The sequence below is a fragment of the Saimiri boliviensis genome, chromosome 6, assembly GCF_048565385.1.
Source record: "Saimiri boliviensis isolate mSaiBol1 chromosome 6, mSaiBol1.pri, whole genome shotgun sequence".
Lineage (NCBI taxonomy): Eukaryota > Metazoa > Chordata > Mammalia > Primates > Cebidae > Saimiri > Saimiri boliviensis.
Window position 1 is genome coordinate 125,008,491 of NC_133454.1, and position 19,501 is coordinate 125,027,991.

The 19,501-nt window shown below is 58.5% G+C and overlaps 1 protein-coding gene, 1 long non-coding RNA gene and 1 other non-coding gene across 5 annotated transcripts in view; 1 reads left to right on the forward strand and 2 right to left on the reverse strand.

Annotated features, from left to right (window-relative positions):
• LOC141584908 (uncharacterized) overlaps positions 1–5,229 on the forward strand; it is a 5,543-nt gene extending 314 nt beyond the window's left edge. The window contains exon 2 of the long non-coding RNA XR_012518201.1: positions 81–5,229. This is a non-coding gene — a long non-coding RNA (uncharacterized LOC141584908). The remainder of the gene's footprint in view (positions 1–80) is intronic.
• Positions 1–17,317, reverse strand: part of LTBP3 (latent transforming growth factor beta binding protein 3) — a 19,656-nt gene extending 2,339 nt beyond the window's left edge. Inside the window, exons 1-20 of one of the 3 annotated variants that reach the window (XM_010348314.3) lie at positions 16,063–17,317; positions 12,489–12,818; positions 12,140–12,369; positions 11,859–11,964; positions 11,608–11,700; positions 11,304–11,426; positions 10,694–10,852; positions 10,427–10,612; positions 10,030–10,046; positions 9,884–9,956; positions 9,608–9,706; positions 7,354–7,479; positions 7,123–7,254; positions 6,876–7,004; positions 5,883–6,005; positions 5,505–5,627; positions 2,314–2,436; positions 2,011–2,130; positions 594–722; positions 124–291 (exon numbers count right to left, since the gene is read on the reverse strand). In XM_010348314.3, the coding sequence (XP_010346616.3) occupies positions 124–291; positions 594–722; positions 2,011–2,130; positions 2,314–2,436; positions 5,505–5,627; positions 5,883–6,005; positions 6,876–7,004; positions 7,123–7,254; positions 7,354–7,479; positions 9,608–9,706; positions 9,884–9,956; positions 10,030–10,046; positions 10,427–10,612; positions 10,694–10,852; positions 11,304–11,426; positions 11,608–11,700; positions 11,859–11,964; positions 12,140–12,369; positions 12,489–12,818; positions 16,063–16,384 (2,911 nt within the window). In that variant the 5' untranslated portion in view covers positions 16,385–17,317. The remainder of the gene's footprint in view (positions 1–123; positions 292–593; positions 723–2,010; positions 2,131–2,313; positions 2,437–5,504; positions 5,628–5,882; positions 6,006–6,875; positions 7,005–7,122; positions 7,255–7,353; positions 7,480–9,607; positions 9,707–9,883; positions 9,957–10,029; positions 10,047–10,426; positions 10,613–10,693; positions 10,853–11,303; positions 11,427–11,607; positions 11,701–11,858; positions 11,965–12,139; positions 12,370–12,488; positions 12,819–16,062) is intronic. The other 2 variants (XM_074401707.1, XM_010348315.3) reach the window with 2 other exon arrangements.
• LOC120364794 (U7 small nuclear RNA) lies at positions 9,315–9,376 on the reverse strand. Its single transcript, XR_005579934.1, has one exon. It is a non-coding gene; the product is annotated as a U7 small nuclear RNA (small nuclear RNA).
• Positions 17,318–19,501: the final 2,184 nt, after the last annotated feature.

Here is a 19,501-nt window from a genome sequence, read left to right on the forward strand (position 1 = left end):
GTGCGTGTGGGCTTAGGGCCGAAGCCCGCCGCCTATTTCCTAACGGCCAGGGGGCGCTATTTCCCACATTTGGCTTCCAGATGAACAAACGAGATCTGGGAAGGGACCTGCCTGGCTCCTGACCTGAGCTGTAGACTGGGCAGGGGTAGATTTCACAGTGGTCGCCCCAGCCGGCGCCCAGCGAGCAGCAGCACTCCTGCTGGGTAACGTTGGTGGCCAATACGCTGTCGCAGAACACCGTGTCATCGAAGTTCAGGTAGCACTCCTTCTTGTGGTGGGGCTGCTCCACCTCTGAGGGACGGAGGGCAGCTCAGGGGCATGCACAGACCGCCTTGGCCCGGTCCACGCTGCCCACCCACCGCAGCTCCCTCCTCCCACCTTCCCTGGCTCCCCTGAGCTGCCGCCTGAGAGCTGGCTCCGTTGTCAATGGGGTGTTCTGGGCCCTTCATGGTCTGGTCCCACTAGACTCCCCCAGCCAAAAGGGATTTCTTCTGGTTCCCCAAATGCAGGAGGATGGGGCCAGGACACGTCTGAACCCCAGCTGCAGCTCAGGGGAGTCGTCCATTCCGATGGGGAGCTGGGAGGACACTCACCCTCACAACCGTGCTGGTCCTGGGTGGGAGTGAAGCCCTCATCGCAGACACACACATAGGAGCCCTGCAGGTTCCTGCAAGCCCCATGGGGAAGGCACAGTCCTGGGTCCTGGCTGCACTCATCTATGTCTGGGGGGCAAGAGTAGCTCAGATGGAAACCCAGCCCCTCTTTCCCTGGGGCTGTACCTCAAGGTCCTCACACAAGTTCAGAACCTAAATTTCCGCTTTGGTTTCAAAGTGTGTACAGCAGGAAGTCTGCTGTGTCAGTGTGCGTGCATGTTGCATGTGCACGTTCGCTGCTGTCCTTCATAACACCTTCAGTGGCTCCCGCTACCTTTACAAGACCTAAAGGTATTGGAAGCTCAAAGAGAAAGGCCTCAAATGCCACTCACTCAGCTTGGCACTTGAAGCCTTTCGAACTGGGCTTCCAATACCTTTAGGTCTCATTACGCCTTACTGTAGACCACCCTCCATTCCCCAACTCTGTGCTCAGGTAACCCTCCCCTCCTCTGTAAACACAACTAGCTCCTTCCAGATCTCTGTGTTTTGCAATTGCTGCTCTTTGGTCCTGGAATGACTTCCTGTGCCTTGCCTTTCCCATGCCTAGGGAACTCCTACTTATGCCTCAAGTCCAGTTCAACATTCACCTCCCCATTGCAATTAATCATTAGTCCAGAACTTTCTTCGCACCAAGGACCCTGAACTGTCAGAATCAGTTTACATGTCGGCTTCCCTTAGCTGGGAGCCCTGGGTCATTCTGATTACCTAGTACAAAGCACAGATCCTAGAAAATAGTAGGTACTCAATAAACTTTTTTTTGAGATGGAGTCTCGTTCTGTCACCCAGACTGGAGTGCAGTGGTGCAATCTCAGCTCACTGCAACCTCCGCCTCCAGGGTTCAAGCGATTCTCCTGCCTCAACCTCCCAAGTAGCTGGGACTATGGGTGTGTGCCACCACGCCTGGCTAATTTTTGTATTCTTAGTAGAGATGGGGTTTCACCATATTGGCCAGGCTGGTCTCGAACTCCTGACCTCATCATGATCTGCCCACCTTGGCCTCCCAAAGTGCTGGGATTACAAGCATGAGCCACCACACCCAGCCTGAGCCACCATGCCTGCCCTAAACTTTTGTTGGATGAATGCACGTATAGGTGAGTTGATGGGTAAGACTAATACGTTAGTATCTGTAAAGAGCTTAACAAGAGTGTCTGGCACATAATAAGCCCCACAATAGCACTAACTGTCATGTTTACTGTGATCATTGTTATTCTAGGTGAAAGAGTGGAAAGCTGAGTGGATGGATGGATGGTTGGATGGATGGATAGATGAATGGATAGAAAGAGAAAGGCCATAGTGTGTCTAGGGAATTACTGCTCCCTGCCGCACCCCTCAGGAACCCTCAGCCAGTCCCCCATACCTTGGCATTTCCTGCCACCCACCAGCCGATGCCCCTGGGGGCAAAGACATTTGTAGGAGCCATTGGTATTGATGCAGTCACCCCCAATGCAGGCTGCAGGGAAGTCACACTCGTCAATATCTGTAGGGGAGGGAAGGGGTGGAAAATCTCTGAGCCTGAGGCTGCCAAAGCTTTCCCCCAGAGCCCTGGGTCAGTCCCACACCCTCAGGCCCCAACTAAGATCTGGATGGGGACTGGTCCTGGGCAGTGGGGGTCCTGGGGTAGGGAGGGACAGGTCAGCCCCCCAGCTCTAAGATGCCTTACCCTCACAGCGGCTCCGGTCCCTGGACAGGTGGTAGCCAGAGAGGCACTGACACTGGAAAGATCCTGGTGTGTTTGTGCAGATGCCATTGTCACACACGTCCCCAGCCTCACACTCGTCCACATCTGCAGGGCACAGACAGCGTCAGAGGGCCAGGCTAGGTGGTCTTGCATTTCTACTACTCTTTTCTCACTTCTACCCACTGCCTGGAGCACCAGAGCTCCAGCACTCAGGAGCATGGGCCTCACCCTGCTTCTGGGTGGCACATCCTGGGCCAGGTCTGTTGCTAGAGCCTCCTCCACCATCTCTCCCTCCTCCAGCTGCTTTCAGGGCTGCTCCCACCCTTACCTGCCACTGCTCCCTTCTTCCTGAGTGGATAAACTCCCTATCCTTGTCCTTCCCACTTACTTCTGCTTATGCAGGAAAATAACTTGACCCTCCCTGGAACACACTTTCCTGAGTCCTCTCTGGTGGAGCTGCTTGTCCACACCACAGACCCCACCAAGCCATGACTCTGCCTCTGAGGTGCCCCCCCCCCCCGCCTCCTGCAGCCTCTGCCCTCCTGTGGCTGTCAGCATCCACCTTCCTTGTTCTTCCTGCTCTGTTTTCCTCTCCATTCTGGGAGTTTCCAACATCCCCTCGGACGATCAGGCCAGCCTCTGACCTCACATTCCTGGATCCCTCGGCTTCCGTGACCTTCCCCAAACTCTCAGAATTCCAAGGGGTTTCATCACTCAGATCTGCCCCACCCCAGGGCCCTCAGAGGCTGCCTTCTTTCCACTATTCTCAAGTCCTCACCTCCACCTTCTCTCTCAGGGCCCGGTGGCCTCCCTCTCAGTCCTCCAAGCTTGCCTGATACCCCCAGACTCTGACAGTTCCCAGCGGGACCCCAGGGCTCATCATCCGTAGGACTCTAGTCCTTGATCCATAAACATGTCTCCTTCCTCCTCACTGGTCTGGCAAAGCCCAGCCTCTAGTCAGAGCTGTGGCCTGTGGATCCTGGGTGCAGAGTGGGCCTGGAGCAGCCACCAACCTGAGCATGCTGGGCCACAGCCACACGCTTCAGCCTCAGTCCAGCAGAGCCCCATGTGGCTGGCACCTCCCTCTCTGACTCTTCTCAAGCCTTGACTTCCATAAAGCTCCTAGGCAGCCCCTATGTCCTGGGGCACTTCCGAACTGCCACTGTTCTCCAGAGTCCCCTACTCAACCTATGCTCTTCCCTGTATATTGAGAGGATTAAGGGTAATCACCCTTAACCCACTGAACATCATTATCTACATCAGGCGTCCCCAAACTACGGCCCGCGGGCCGCATGCGGCCCCCTGAGGCCATTTATCCGGCCCCCCGCCGCACTTCAGGAAGGGGCACCTCTTGCATTGGTGGTCAGTGAGAGGAGCACAGTATGTGGTGGCCCTCCAACGGTCTGAGGGACAGTGAACTGGCCCCCTGTGTAAAAAGTTTGGGGACGCCTGATCTACATCCATTCCCCTCTTGCTCCTGTTACACTAAGAGATGTCCCTTCCCCTGTCCACAGCCAGCTGCCCAATGGCTCTTCTCCCTCCTCTCCTGACCCTGAGCCCGCGTCTCCTGGCCTACTCCCCTGGATGACCTCCTCAGCCTATACCAAAGCCCCACTTAGAAAGAGCAAGAGTCCCCAGGTCTTCCTCTTCCTTGCTTGCTGCCCACATATCCTGGCCTCAGTCCTCATCATGTCACAGAAGCCACCCTGCCAAGGTCACCAGAGACCTTCTTGCCAAGGAAGGCATCACTAGAATTTCCGCGTAGGATTAGGGGGCAGACCCCCAAGTCTCGTCCTAAGACTTATTGTCTCACCAGTTCTTATTTTCCAAGAACCCCTCTACGGCACTTGGCTCAACCTCCTCCTTCCCTGGAAATATATCCTCTTGAGCTTCTCAGATGGTACCCCTCAGGCGCCCCCATCATCCCTCCTCCACCATCTCCTCCAATGCCCTCCCCAGCCTGCCCTTGAACTGTCAGTGTTCATGAGGCTCTGCCAAATGCTCCGCTTACCCAACCCCCCTTGGACTGGCTAAGCAGACCCACCCAAGACGCCACAGCTCCCCAAGTCCGTGGTCCGTCATTCCAGGTGGGTTTGCTGGCATCTCCTGCTGAGAGGCTCACAGAGACGACCCACTCAATTTGTCCAGGGTGGAGCTCAGCATTTTCCCTCCCAAATATGCCCACTCCTGAGGACCCATTCCCAGTAAGCAGCACCACCCATTCACTCACCCAAACTGGAAACGGGGAAGGTTTGTTACCCCCACCCCCTTCACATGACATCCAGTTAAAAAACCCAGGGGGTCTCATATTTCTCCAGTATCATCGTCTCATGGCCATCCTGAGGCCACCGCTCATCCCTGAGTCCACCACTGTCTCTGCCCTGTCTCTCCAACAGACCTCCAGCCACCCTCCACGCTCAGCAGCAGGGGATGTTCTAAGACAAATGGCAAATCATGTCACTCTTGCCCTTAAAATGCTTCAGGTGCCCTCTAACACCTTCTGTGCAAAGCACAACCTCCCAGGCAGGAATTAGGGGGCACTCCAAGGGGTGGGAACCTACCTCTCCGCAGCAGGCCTCAGCCCCCATCCCCTGGTCATTCCTTACAGTTCCTGCTCACCCCGCCCTCTCTCATCTCTGATCCGACAGCAGTGCCAGCCCCTGTGCCTCGTGTGCTGTTCCTCTCCTCCTCCTTTCCTGCTTCCTTAATTCCTAGTGATTCTTTAAGACGACCCAGGCCTCCTTCCTCCCATTCCGCTGTGTCCCCAGGAAGCAGCCCAGCTCCATCCAGGCCCAGCACCGCATGCTAGCCTGTGTCTTTCCTTCTCTAGTTTTTTCTGAGTCACAGCCCCCAGGCCCGCCTCTCGGTATATAATAAATATGAGTGCAGGGGAACTACTATCGCCTCCCCCCATTCTTTGATTTTTTTTTTCCTTCAAATTTAAGTAACATGCTTTGCAAATGCAGCTTGAAGCTCTGCCCCCTAACACTCTTCCTACGTGGAAATTCTAGTGGTAGCTTCTTTGGCATGGTTCGTTGAGAACGTGAGTGACCAGAGTCACCTGGGGATGAATAAGCCACCTTCCACCCACCATTTACAGACAGACTGACACGCTCCCCGGTTTCAGCGTGTGAGGGGTGGCAGAGGCCCGGGGCAGGGTTGCTGGTGCTTACCCACGCAACTGTGGCCGTCGGGTGCAGGCGCGTAGCCCTGGGCACAGGTGCAACGGAAGGAGCCTGGCAGATTCTCGCACCAGCCAGGCGAGCAGGGGCTGCCCTCAGCGCACTCGTTCACGTCTGCGGCGGAAAGAGCTTGCCTCGGACTCTGCCCCGCACCAGAAGGCAGACCTGGCACCACGCTAGTGTATGGGTCTCCTCCTCACACGGACGCAGGGTTGAGGGGGGCAGCCTCTACTCCAGGGAGGCCCCGCCCACATACGCCAATCACCACCGCTGGCCCCGCCCTGCCCCAAGTGGAGCCAGATGGGGGAAACACCGGGGAGGGGCAGCACCCGGAGGCCCCGCCCACTCACCCCCGGACCTCGCCCTCACCACGACAGGCCCCGCCCCCCTGGCTGCGGTAGCCAGGCTGACAGGCGATGCACTTGAAACTCCCGGGCTTGTTCTCGCATTTGCCATCCGGGCAGGAGCTCGGGTCCCGGCACTCGTCAATGTCTGCGCCAGCGGGAGAAGAAAGAGGACTCATCTGGGGACAACGTGGGTGGGCTGGCTCCCAGAGTCCACAGCAATGCCTTCCTCCCACACAGATTAACGAGACCCCCAACCTCTGAGAGCCCTGGAGCTGAGCAGAGACAAGAATGCAGGACGGGCCGGGTGCGGTGGCTCACGCCTGTAATTCCAGCACTTTGGGAGACCAAGGTGGGCGGATAACCTCAGGTTAGGAGTTCGAGACCAGCCTGACCAACATGGTGAAACCCCGTCTCTACTAAAAATACAAAATTAGCCGGGCGTGGTGGTGCATGCCTGTAATCCCAGCTACTTGGGAGGCTGAGGCAAGAGAATCGCTTCAGCCCGGGAAGCAGAGGTTGTGGTGAGATGGGATCACGCCACTGCAGCCTAGGCAACAAGAGTAAAACTCCATCTCAAAAAAAAAAAAAGAAAGAAAGAAAGAAAGAAAGAAAAGAAAAGAATGAATTAAAATGCAGGCTGGGCGCGGCGATTCATGCCTGTAATCTCAGCACTTTGGGAGGCCGAGGTGGGTGGAGCACCTGAGCTTGGGAGTTCGAGACCACCCTGACCAACATGAAGAAAACCCAGCTCTACTAAAAGTACAAAAATTAGTCGGGTGTGGTGGCGCATGCCTGTAATCCCAACTACTCAGGAGGGGAGATTTGCTTGAACCCGGGAGGCGGAGGTTGCAGTCAGTGAGCCGAGACCTCGCCACTGCACTCCGGCTTGGGCGACAGAGCAAGACTCTGTCAAAAAAAAAAAAAAAAAAAAAAAAAAAAGCAGGCCTCCTAGCCCCACTCCAGGTGGAGAGACAGCTAAGGAGCTCCCCCTTTGGTCTGGATGGGGTCCCGTCACCTTCGCACACAGGAGGCCGGGAGGCTTTGAGCCGGTAGCCGGGGTAGCAGTTGCATTTGTAGTGACCCGGAAAATTGATGCAGAATCCGCCGTCGCCGCATAGGTGGGGCTTGGCACACTCGTTCAGGTCTGTAGGGGAGGAAGGGACCACGAAGGGGGTGTAGGTAGTGGGGAGGGGATTACACAGCCGTCCGGGGGGGGGAAAGCCCTTCCGACTCAGGGCCGCCCCCACCCTGGCAGTGCTCACCCACACAGGAGCGCCCCCCAGCGCCCACGTGCAGGCGGTAGCCGCGGTTGCAGTGGCAATTGTAGGAGCCGCCGGTGTTCATGCAGATGCCCCTCCCAGGGCCACAGGGCTCTGCCTCGCACTCGTTCACATCTGAGAAGAACAGGAAGGCCAAGAAAAGTCAAAAGAAGCATCACAGTCTAGGGGTGCCTTCCCTCCACTACCCATCTGCACCCTCTGCCCTGCGCTCACCCACGCAGTAGCGGTGCTGCGGATGTGACCGGTAGCCAGGATTGCAGTGGCAGGAGTAGTCTGGGGGGCCCGGGACGCACTCTCCATGGCCACAGATGTTCTGGTTCAGGCGGCACTCATCAGTCTCTGCGGGCATGGCCAGGTCAGGGGCGGAGCAGGGAGTGCTCCCCTTCTGTCATATCCCCAGGTGTACCTCAACACCCAAGTCACACCATGACCTTGAGTTCCTGTAAACCCATCCTCCAACTCCAGGATGTCCTATTTCTCTATTCCAGATAACCCCAGTATCAGGATCCCAGAGAGCTCCAAACCAGGACTCCGGGTTCCTGACATCCCCGTCACCTCACACTCAGGCCCTTGATTCTTCCATTCCTAGCTCACTCCAAGCCCCTGACCCCAGTCACCTCAACCAAACCAAACCACTTCCCCTCAGGGCTCCTCAGTTGTCCCAGTACCCCCACCCAAGGGACTAAAACCCCCTTCTCTCTAGTCACCTCAATATCTTAAACCCTATAGCCTGTCACACCAATGTCCTCTAGCCCAGTGACTCCAAAAACCCTTGCCCCAGGGACCTGACCCCCTCATTCCAGAAGGGTTATTACCCCCTCCCAGGGCTAGCAAGAGGTGGTTTCCTGGGAATCCTAACTTGTACCAAAGCTGTGCACAGGCAGGCAGATGCAGGAAACTCTCCACTCTCTCTGTCACCAAGCCCAGGACTCCCTGCCTACCTCTCCATCCTTGGGATCCCCACTGCTCACCAGCTCCATCTCCCACACCCCTTCCCCTCATGCCTGCCATGCAGCCTGGGCCATGACACTGAACTCTGCTCTGCCCCAAATCCATCTGGCAAGTGGGCTTTGCAGGCTCTTCTCCCTGCCTGGAATACCTCTCCTTAGGCTCCCTTAACAGCTCCTCCTTTGAGGGACCTTGTCCACATTACCAAAGCCCCCAAGAGCAGCCATCTCCCAACTGAGCCCTCACCCCAGGAGCTCAGTGAGGCTCAGGGTTTCAGTTGGGCTGATAGCTCCCTTGTGGCTTTGAAGCCCACACTGGCATGGGCTTGAATGTGGCTCAGCTGTGTAACCTGGGGCAGGTTACTATACTTCTCTGAGGCTCAGCTTTCTCATCTGGAAAATGAGGCTAACAAGGCTCACTTAGCAGAGTATGAGAAGGTTAAATGGTATTTACAACATAAAACTCTTCAGATGGTACCTGGCACAGAGGGACTGCTCAGTCTGAGCTTGCAATTATGACGCTCAAAATCCTGCAGGCACTGCCCATAGCCTCTGGCATCAAACTCAAGCCTCGGCCGGGCGTGGTGGCTCAGGCCTATAATCCCAGCACTTTGGGAGGCCGAGGCAGGTGAATCACAAGGTCAAGAGATCGATCGAGATCATCCTAGTCAACATGGTGAAACCCCGTCTCTACTAAAAATACAAAAATTAGCTGGGCATGGTGGCACGTGCCTGTAATCCCAGCTACTCAGGAGGCTGAGGCAGGAGAATTGCCCGAACCCAGAAGGCAGAGGTTGTGGTGAGCCGAGATCGCACCATTGTACTACAGCCTGGGCAACAAGAGTGAAACTCTGTCCCCGCTCCCCGCCCCCCAAAAAAAAAACTCAAGCCTCCTGACAAGGCTCCAGGCACTGGACTTCCCCTGGCTCAGAGACACTGGTCTGTGTGTGGTTTCTCCTCCTCCTCCTTGGCTTCCCAAAGCACTAGGATTACAGGCGTGAGCCACTGTGGCCAGCCTGTTTTGTTTTGTTTTTGTTTTTGTTTTTAACAGGGTCTCACCCTGTCACCTAGGCTGGAGTGCAGTGGCACGATCATGGCTCGCTGCAGCCTTGACCTCCTGCCTCAAGTGATCCTCCAGCCTTGGCCTCCCAAAGTGCCAGGATTACAGGTGTGAGTCATATCGTGGCCGGCTTTTTTTTTTTTTTTTTTTTTTTTTTTTCTGGCCTGGGGAGTTTTCCTGTGAAAACTGGGAAACCTGCTAGACAAATTCTAAAAGACCGGTAACACTAGTAAGTATTTGTTGAACGAATGAACTCCCTTATATTGAGCTGACCTCCGTGCTACTTGGATCGTTTAGAGCAGGGTGGGATCTCTGCTGCTCACCAGGTTTCCCCAGTGCTGAGCCGGGATAAAAGCTAGCCTGTTATCGCTAGGGAATGCCTGGAGGCGGGAAGGGAGGAAAGAAAATTAAACTGAGGGCGTCGCCTACGTAGGGCGTGGTTTCGCTGGGCAGGCCTTACCTGTGACCTGAGTGGGAGCGATCTCCACCGCGCTGCGGGAAGGAGGCAAGTCGGGCAGAAACCAGCGCATGGTCGGGGGTGAGGGGCGAGAGATCAGCTCTGCGGGGGGCATTGCACTCCGGTCAGAGAGGACAGTGACTGAAGCCTCTCTTCCCACTTCAGCCTTGGCTGCCCCCCACACCCCAGCTTGATGGTCCCCGAGTACTCAAGCTGTGAACTGCCCGTCCACCCAGTGATTTAGCCAATGAGGACTGATCCCTACTGTGCCCAGCTCACCGGGGTAGGGCCGGGCAGGAGACGTGGTGGCAGTGGCGTGGCTCTGCTGTACTGACCGCTCCTCACTCACCGGCTGCGGGTGACAGCAGCATGAGCTCTCCTGTCCCTCGCCTGCCCGCCCCTCCCATCTGGGTTCTCATACTCACTGAGTCTGTGGTCACCCCTAAAACGGAAGAAGATGGGCCATGAAGTGTTGGGGTGGGAGAAGGGAGTCAGATCTGGGATCAACAGCTGAGTGTTTGTAGTTAGGGTCTCTGGGAGTTCAAAAATCATGTCTCCAGGTCAAGGGTCAGGGGTTAGATTCTGGGGTTAGGGTGCGTGTTTGCATAGTCATATGATCACCTTGATAGGCCTTAGGTTACAGATTGGGCTGTAGGAGGCTTAGGAGGTTATAGCTCAGGGTCAAATCTCTGGGTCAGGGGTCAGAGGATCAGGTGGGAGGTCAGTGGTTGGGTCAGGGATAAGGAATTGGGGGTTAGACTGTGAGGTCAGATCTGTGGATCGGGGTCAAGGGGTCAGGGATCAGAAGGGGCCAGGCTAGACCTCTCTCCTCCTCTGTGTTCTCAGGTGGTGGAGCCTGGCTGGGGCTCTCCGGAAGCTGCTGGGGCTTGGGTGGCCCGTCAGGGTGCAGGAAAAGGGAAAAGTCACTTTCGCCCTGAATGGTGAGTGTCTGGTGGGAGGTGAGGATGTGGTATCCCTTCCCCGCTGGGCAGATCTCCTTGAACGCAGCTGCAGTCAAGACACAAAAGTGAGCATTTCCTGGATAGGTGCGTGAACCTATGAACCCGAGGCCCTGGGCACCCGACTCACCGGTGCCATCTGCCGGGCAGCGCTGACATCGCGCGCCCCAGGCCTTGCCGACGCTGCAGCAGCAGAGCTGGCGGGTGAGGCGGGTGGTCAGTGGGTGCTGGCACTGGTGCTCAGGGCTCACCAGGCGGAAACACAGGCTCTTCTCCTCTGGTTTGTCTGCTGCACGGGGCAGTGGGAGGCATGGGCATCTGAGCCTGCACATTGCCCATGTCCCTCTGCCCAGCTACTGCAGACCTTGTCTCTCTGGCCCAAACAACCCCTGATCCCCTTGTGGTCTCTGACCCCATATGACCCTGAACTAATGTGATGCCTGAAACTTATGTGACCACTGACCCCACTGACTCCCGATTCTTGCTATCCTGGACTTCGCCACTCCTACTTGTTAAATCTATGATCTGCATGAGCCTGACTCCATGTAATCCCTGACCCCATATGACTGCTAATGGCAGCTCTCAAGTGATCCCGGACCCTGCTGATCCCTGATCCTATTGGCTCTGGGCCTTGTTCCTCCTGCAGTCAACCCTTAACCCCACTCTGATCTCTTGCGACCTCCGATCCTTGCTCCCATCCATGCCTTGTGGCCTCCCCAGAAGCTGAGCCCCCGTCTCACCAATGCACTGCGTGCGGGAGGGGCCTAAACTATGTCCAGGTGGGCAGACACAGCGATAGGAGCCAGGGTTGTTGAGGCAGTCACCATGGCGACACATGCCGGGCATTGCACACTCGTTGATGTCTGTGATAAGTGGAAGTTTGGCCCTTCTGGTCTGAGGCAGTGGAGTGACAGCAGGCTGCTCCAAGAACCTCAGGGTCCTGCCCCAGCCCCGCCTCCTCTCTCGCCCACTTTGGGACACCCCCTACCCCCAGTGATGGCTGGCCTGCCCCTCCAGTCCGCAGAATCTCCTGGCCAGCCATACCCTGGCAGTGGGTGCTGTTGAGCCTCTTGTAGCCCTGGGGGCAGTCAGCGCCCACCTCCCCACGTAAAGGCCCTGGCTTCTGCACGCCTGTGTCTGCAGAGAGAGAACAGCTTGGCAGGGAAGGGCGAGGAGGGAACTGGGGAGGGCCAGAGAGGATGTAGAAAAGAATCCGGTAGGCTGGGGACTCCACTGCTACGGTGGGTGGGGCGGGGCCCCCAGGTGGGGAACGTTCATTGAGCCCAAGCACTCACACTGCAGCTGGGGACACTTGTGGCACTTGCTCTGGCCCCAGGCAGTGCCGATGCTCCCGCAGCAGTCTTCCTGCTTGGTGAGGCCAGGGAGGGGGTTGCTGCCACACTAGGGGGAGGAGGGGTAGATGGGGTCACAGAGCGCCCTGCCTCTGCGCCGTTTGTGGGGGTTGGGCCTTTTCCTCTTCCTCCACCCCTCAGTTTTCTGCTATCCGGGTGAGTTGGGGCAGAGCAACTCTTGAGAAAAGGAAAGGCCGGTCGATCGCAACTGTGGATTCACTCACTGGCTGCTTGGGGAGAGTGTCCTGGAAGCAGCGTCCCAGGGGCTTCTGGGTGGGCGGCCGGGGGTGCGAGGGCTTGGGGTGCGGCAGCAGGTGCTGGGAGGGGGCCGCGCCCTCGGCGTTCCGGCCCTCGATGCGGTGCACCTGGACCGAGGCCTCGGCCGGGTGATGGACGCGCACGTTCATCACGGGGGGCGGGGCCTGCACTGGGGGCGGGCGCGGTGGCCTCAGGGCTGCCCGCACCGCGCCGCGGGTCACCGCGCTGAGCTCCTCCGGGGCAGACCCCGCCCAGCTCTGGCCACCCTAGGGCCCGCCCACCGCGACCTCCCCGGGTTTGCCCATCCCCTGGTACCTTCTGCCGAGATCTGTCCCGGGCCTAGGGGCACCAGGAAGGCTGCGTGCTGGGCAGGGGGCCCCTCCCCCGGCCCAGGAGGGTCGGCGATCACCTGGACGGCGTAGATGGCGTGCTTGCTAGCCACAGACTCGCCCTCCGGAGCCAGGGGCGGCAGCGCCCCTGTGGACAGGGCCCCCGCCCGGACCAGGCCAGGGCCTAAGCCACCGGTACTCCCGCCGGCTCCTCCAGCGGGCACCTGGCAGAAGCGCCCGGTGAAGTCCGGGGGACACAGGCACTGGTTTCGCGAGGAGCACTGGCCGCCGTTCATGCAAGGCAGAGGGCAGACCACTGGGGAGAAGAGGGGGGTCAGGGCAGGCGGCCCCCAGGCCCTCACCCACATCCTGTCTCTTCTCCCTCCTCCCTACTTCCTTGCCACTCACTGGCTCTGTCCTCCCGGGAAGCCAGGTTTAGAGATACATCCTATACGTGAAAACTGCCCTCTAGTTCCCCATCGTCCTTACACCCATGTTGGGTTCTGGAGTCTCAGGTCCAGGATTTAAATCCTAGCTAGGCCATGTGCCAGCTGTGCGACCCTGAGCAACTCACATCCCCTCCCTGTGCCCCAGCGTCCTCATCTGCAGAGCTGTGTGTTAGATGAGGTAAGACCTGTACAAATGCTTACCCTGGGGCCTGGTACACAAAGATGCTTAATAAGTGGTAGCAAATAATTACGGTGATCTGGCTTTCCCCTCGGGCCTTCCTAAGGGATAGGCTCCGTCCCTGGTGCCTCCTCCTCTTCTCCCCTAAACCCTCCCCTCCTTCAGGCCTCAGCCCTCTCTACCTGCTCTCCACCCGCTCCCTCCTCACCATCCCGTGGCCCCCACTTCACCAATGCCAAAAGTGTCCTCATCTCAAGACACAGCCACAGCCCCCAGCCTGTCCAGGGTTCTGTTGGGCACCTCCACCCAGGGCACACTGTCAGAAGTCAGCATCCTGCCTCCCCACCTCCTCTTCACCTGGCCACCAGGCATCCACAGCTGAGCCCCCACAGCTCCGTCCCTCCTGCTCTCACCTGCCCAGCTACAGCCTCTCATGTCCCATGAACCTGCCTCCCCTCCTCCCCAGGGCCACTGCTCCTGCCCTGGCCTGGCACGGCCAGCCGCCCAGACCCCTCCTTGGCTTCCAGCCTGTCTCCTGCTGATCCACAATCTCCGAGTCCCAGAGAAATTTGCCTCAGGCAGAGCTCCCTCCTTTTCAGCCCAGCCCCCTCTGCTCCCTCCACGTGCACCGCACACCCCGACTCACCTCCCTCTGGCAACTGTGCCTGCCTCCTGCCTCCTGGCCTCATTCATGCCCTTCCCTCCACCGCTGGGCTCCACATTCTCCCTCTCTGCATATGCAGATCTCATCCTTCCCAGCTCAGTGTCTCCACAAGGAGGGAGCCTTTCCTCCTATCCCGCCCACCTGAGCTCCCTCTCCTGCCTTCCCATCCCCTGGCCAGGTCTGCCTAGCACCCGCTTGGCTATGTTCTTGTCTGCCTCCTTATAGAGGGTACTCTGGAACGCAGGGCCCAGATTGGCCTCAGATATTGGATCTACAGGGGTTTTGGGGAATGAATGGAGTGACTAAGGGAGAGGATGAGACCTCTGTCTGTTTCTGTCCCATACCTTCTGCATGTGCTACTACCAGCCTCGGGGCTCTGACTCATGCCAAAGCCCTAGCCTCTCTCCTGCCCACCCCATAGCTGCCCTTACTTCCCATGGGCAGGAGGGCAGGAGGGCGGGGGGTGGGGGTGTCGGTGCTCTCCTGGATGCCTGCAGGGCCTCACAGGAACAGAAAGCCCACAGCCATGGACCTCATGGTCGGGCGAAACCCATCATTCCAGCCCGGCCCATCATCCTGCCTGGCCTTTTGGGGCCAGGCCTCACATAGCAAAGGGGTGTGTCCCGGGCTGGGGGAGGTAGAATTCTCTTTTTCCGGTCTCCCAGTGAGTCACTTCTAGCGGTGAGAGTGACCTCCCAATGACACCCGCCCACTGTGGCCTGGGCACTGAGCCTGGGGGATGTGGGCAGCACAGATGGAGACAGCAGCTTGGGCAGGATGGCCAGGGAGCCTGGGAGATGGACACTTGTACACTCACTCCTACTGCCCTCTTGTCACACACACAGACTCATCCTGACACCAACACAGGTTCACATAAACACTCCCATAAACTTGGCTGGGCGCGGTGGCTCATGCCTGTAATCTCAGCACTTTTGGAGGCTGAGGCAGGTGGGTCACTTGAGATCAGGAATTTGAGACCATCCTGACCAACATGGTGAAACCCTATCTCTACTAAATACAAAAAAATTAGCCTGGCATGGTGGCGAATGCCTGTAATCCCAGCTACTCAGGAAGCTGAGGTAGGAGAATCACTTGAACAAGGGAGCTGGAGGTTGCAGTGAGTCAAGATTGCAACACTGTATACTCCAGTCTGGGCAACAAGAGTGAAACTCCATCGGAAAAAAAAAAAATCCCATACACTCTCTAACAGCAACTAGAGACACACACCCGAGACAACACAAAGACGGGTACTTCATAGGGTGCCACAGCATGCCCACAGCATGACCCCAGACACAGGGGCAATACACACACAGACACATGCATGCACACTCCATCTCATGACAAATGTGAACCACATGAATGGGGTTCCTTAGCTCTGTGAGTGGGGAGTGAATATAGGAATGTGTAAGAAGGGCTGTTTTGCTGGTGCCATCCTGGGCCTGGCCTAATTACCCTGTCCAGGAGGGTAATTACTGCTGGGACACCTCCCCGAGCTTGGCCCATGGGGCCGAGCAGGAGGATGACTGAGCCCCAGGCCTGACCCTTTGAAGAGAGATGCTGCGGAGGGGGTGGGCTCCAGACTGAACTGGGGAGGTGGTAGAGGGTTGGGGTAGGGGCTGGCTGTGAGGTGGGGCCCTGAGGACCTCTGAGTCAGGATGTTGGGAGCTTATGGGAAGGCATTGGAAAAGCAGAGGCTGAGAACCCCAAACCAGCCTCTACCTTCAGGCCTGCACCCTACTTTTAGGCCTCAACATCCTCCCTTCTCAGACCTTGCCAGTAACGAGCTCCCACCCCCAGCCCTGACCTAAGCTCCTCCTCCTAGGGAATGCAGGTGTCTACCCTGGCCAGCCTCACTTTAGACATTTTGTAAAGACTTTTCCTGTTTCTTCCAGCAAGTCTGTTTCTTGGGGGAATATTCATCCCTTCTCTGAGGCTTCCTGTCTTCAGCTCACATTCCTCAAAACCCCCATGTGCTCCTGCTCAGAACTCACCACCTCCTGGGAAGCCTGTGTCATCCAGGACACCTGAATTTCCCTACCCCTGAAGCCCCAACCCTAACGCAAAGCCTTACAGTCCAGGCCTCCATGCAGCCCTCCAACTCTGGCCCCCAGAGTTCCAGCCTCCCAAGTCCCCTGAGACCTCTGGGCCCCCAGACCCCTGCCCTTTATATCCTCAGCCCCCACTCTCTTAAGGACAAGACCCCACTAGCTCTCCCATTGGGCCTGGTGCCTGTCCTTCCCCTGCCCGCAGCCGTGCCCCCGGCCCTCACCCACGCGGAAGCCGGAGCCTGTGAGCGTGTCTGTGCTGTGGCCATTCTCTCCGATGAGCGTCATGTTGGAGCCCTGCTGACAACTGTCCCGACACTGGCCCTTGAGACAGGTCCGCTTGCAGATCACCGGCGCAAAGACCACCTTGAAGCGCTCGCGGGCCAGCGCCCCGCCCCCGCCTGCGCCCCGCTCGCCGGCCGGCCCCCCCTCGGCCCCGCCGCCCAGGCCCAGCAGCGGCAGCAGCAGCAGCGCCAGCAGCCCCGCCGCCCCCGCCCCGCGCATCTCAGGGGCCAGGCCGCCAGCAGCCCCTCGGGGCCCGGGCATCCGGGGCCGCAGGACCGGACCCCGGGGGGGCGCGCCCGGACGGGGCAAGGGGCCCGCGCCCGAGGTGGGTAGAGGGCCGGGAGCCCCGGGAGAGGGTGGGGGGCAGAGAGGGAGGGCAGCGGAGGAAGCAGGCGGGAGAGGACGGCGGGGCCCGGCGGGAGGCGCAGAGATGGAGACTGGACCGCGGGGAGCGCAGAAACTTCCCGGCCCCGGGACGAAGCCCAGCCCAGGCCCCGAACTCAGGCAGGAGCGAGGAGGCCGGAGCAAGTTGAGGCGGAGAGGAGGAGCGAGGGAGAGGAAGGCCGGGCGGCCGGCCCGCTCCGCGCCTCCCCCTGGCCGGGCTCCTTTCCCGCGGCCGCCGGGAGGCAGGGAGCGCGCGGGGAGGGCGCAGGGAGAAGTGAGCAGTTGTTTTCCCTGGCTGGAGCGCAGCGCGGCGCGGCGGCGGCGAGGGGGGCTGGGACGCTGGCCCTGGGCCAGGCACAGTTTTTTTTTCTGTTTAAAGCGTCGTCGCTGCCGCCTGGAGGAGCGAGGGTGTGCAGGCGGGCCGAGGCGGTGGGTGGGGGACGGTTCCCACCCCAGATGCCCGCCCCCGCCGGAACCCGCCGCCGCGCTGGGCCCTTTCCAGAGGGCCCTCACCTGGGACCGTCGGGCCGGCCGCGGATTCCTCCGGGCGGGGCCGGGAGGCCTGCGTAGAGCGTAGAGCGAGACACCGAGGCTTGGAGAGAGGTGGCCCTGCAGGGTCACACTGACGATGGAGGGCGGGTGTGGCGGGAGCCCAGACCTTCCAGCTCTTTCCCAGCCTCCCTTGCACACGTGGGGGTCCCACGGCCCCGAAGTCACTTCTCATTAGTGCTGGTCCATTCCCCTCTGGGGAACGGCCTCAAGGGTGGGGGCAGCCTTTGACCAGGGCTCACGGAGGCCCCAGGAGGAAGTCTGTGGGGTCCAGAAGAGGAGCAGAAAGAACAAAGCTAGAACCCAGCATCCCTGCCAGCCCCTCGGAATGCTTCCTGGTGCCCACCCTGCCACCTCCCCCCTTTCCCTTCGTCTGGCCATGCTGGCGGGGCTGGCTCTGGGCCTCAGACACTCTGGAATCGCCAAGGTCTGAGCTCAGGGCCTGGCCCCCTTCCCAGGCTATAACAGCCGGGAGGAGGGGGGCGCTACTCCAGGGCCCAGAGGCCGGAGAGGGGCAGGGGCTGAAGAGGGGCAGGGGCTGGCAGGGGGTGGGAGTGGCTGCTTAAGTTTGGCCATGGCTGGAGAGGAGCCAGGCTTGTCCACTGGTCTGGAAGGAAAGGCTGCAGCGTCTGGGGGCCCAGGCCTTACTGTGGGGCCTGCCAGGAGACCCCAGGGTTCAGTCTCTGATTCACAGAACTCAGCAGGATGTGGGGATGGCTAGGGTACATCCAGGAAGAGCGCTGCTGCCAAGTCAGGGCGGCACCGAACCCTCTCCCGGACAGCACCTGGGGCAGCGGTCTAACTGGGGAGAGGAGGCTCAGAGACCCACTTCCAGCCACACCTGTCCAAGGAATTCAGTTTTTACTTTGAGCATGAGTTGATGTGGTTAGCTTTAGGCGGACCCTTAGTAAGTACAGCCTGGCGGTGCAGGGCTGGGAGGCATAGTCACATGTCCCCAGGTGTCCCTGCTGCAGGAATCCAGGAGGGGGTATGAGGGGCAAGCAGCCCCTTCTTCTCGGGCCCTGGTCGACACTAAGGCAGGGAATAATGCTAAATGCCGACCACCTGCCAGGTACAGGGCTGAGCATTGAATATTTAGTTTTTCCTCATACTCATTTGAACCTGTCCTGACCCTCCTTAGAGCTGGCTATGGCTCACAGTTGAGCATAGCACAGTCAAACACTCCAGGGTTGGATTCTTACTGTCTTTAAGCCTCTATTTCCTTGCTTGTGAGATGGGGATCTATGTTCAACATCTATACTCAACATCTATGTTCAGCTACTGATAATAAAAAATTAAAAATAAGCTGGGCGAGGTGGCTCACACCTGTAATTGCAGCACTTTGGGAGACAGAGGCAGGTGGATCACGAGGTCCAGAGATCCAGACCATCCTGGCCAAAATGGTGAAACCCCGTCTCTACTAATAATAAAAAAATTAGCCAGGCTCAGTGGTGCGCGCCTGTAGTCCCAGCTTCTACTCGGGAGGCTGAGGCAGGAGAATAGCTTGAACCCGGGAGGCAGAGGTTGCAGTAAGCTGAGATCATAACTCTGCACTCCAGACTGTCGATAGAGCAAGACTCTTGTCTCAAAAGAAAAAAACATAGTAAAACAATCACTCAACAAACAGACTCCACCACATCCTAAGCTCTTGCCTTATACACAGAACCAGTCCTGCCCTCCTGGAGCTGCTGGACTGGGGGAGCTAGAAATGTGCCAAGTCAGTTTCACACAGAACGGTGGCTGCAACAGAGGCTGATACTGTGACAGAGAAGAGCAGGGAGTCAGGACAGGAGAGGGCTGGGACCTGGGGACAAAGGGACTCTTCCACCGGAAGCTGGAAGATGAGTAGGAGTGAGTGGCACCTGTGGGCATCTGACCTCAGGGGAAGCTGCAGGGGGAAGCTATCCAGATAACTGAGGGAAGACCGTTGGGACAACAGGATTTTGGGGAGAGGGAGAGCTGAAGGTGGTGGTTTTGGTGGGAGGGGCCAGCCACGGTGAGGAATTTGCTGTTATTTTCATTGCAGTGGGACTGTGTCAGGGCGCCCTGCCTTCATCCCAGGAGAGCAGATCTCACTTGGCCCTGGGGAGATGTATTTGGGAGGTGAGATGTAAAGACTAGGTGAAGTGGGGGTGCTGGGGAGGCGGGTGGCATGAATGGCCCCAACTTCCTGGCCTGATGCCTGGATGGGTGAGGAAGAGGGGAGGCAGAGGAGCTGGAAACACAGGGCAAGGTCCACAGCTCCATTCCAGCCCTGCTGAGTTTGACATGCTCGTGAGTCATCCAAGTGGAGGCTCCCGAACTTGGGAGTCTGCAGCTCAGACAGGACGTCTGGCCTGGACACAGAGGCTTGGGGTTATACAGGGGGCATCTACGACAGTGGGAAAGGGTGGGCTTACTATGGAGAGAAGAGGGCCCAGGGTGCCCCAGGGAGGTCACCATTCC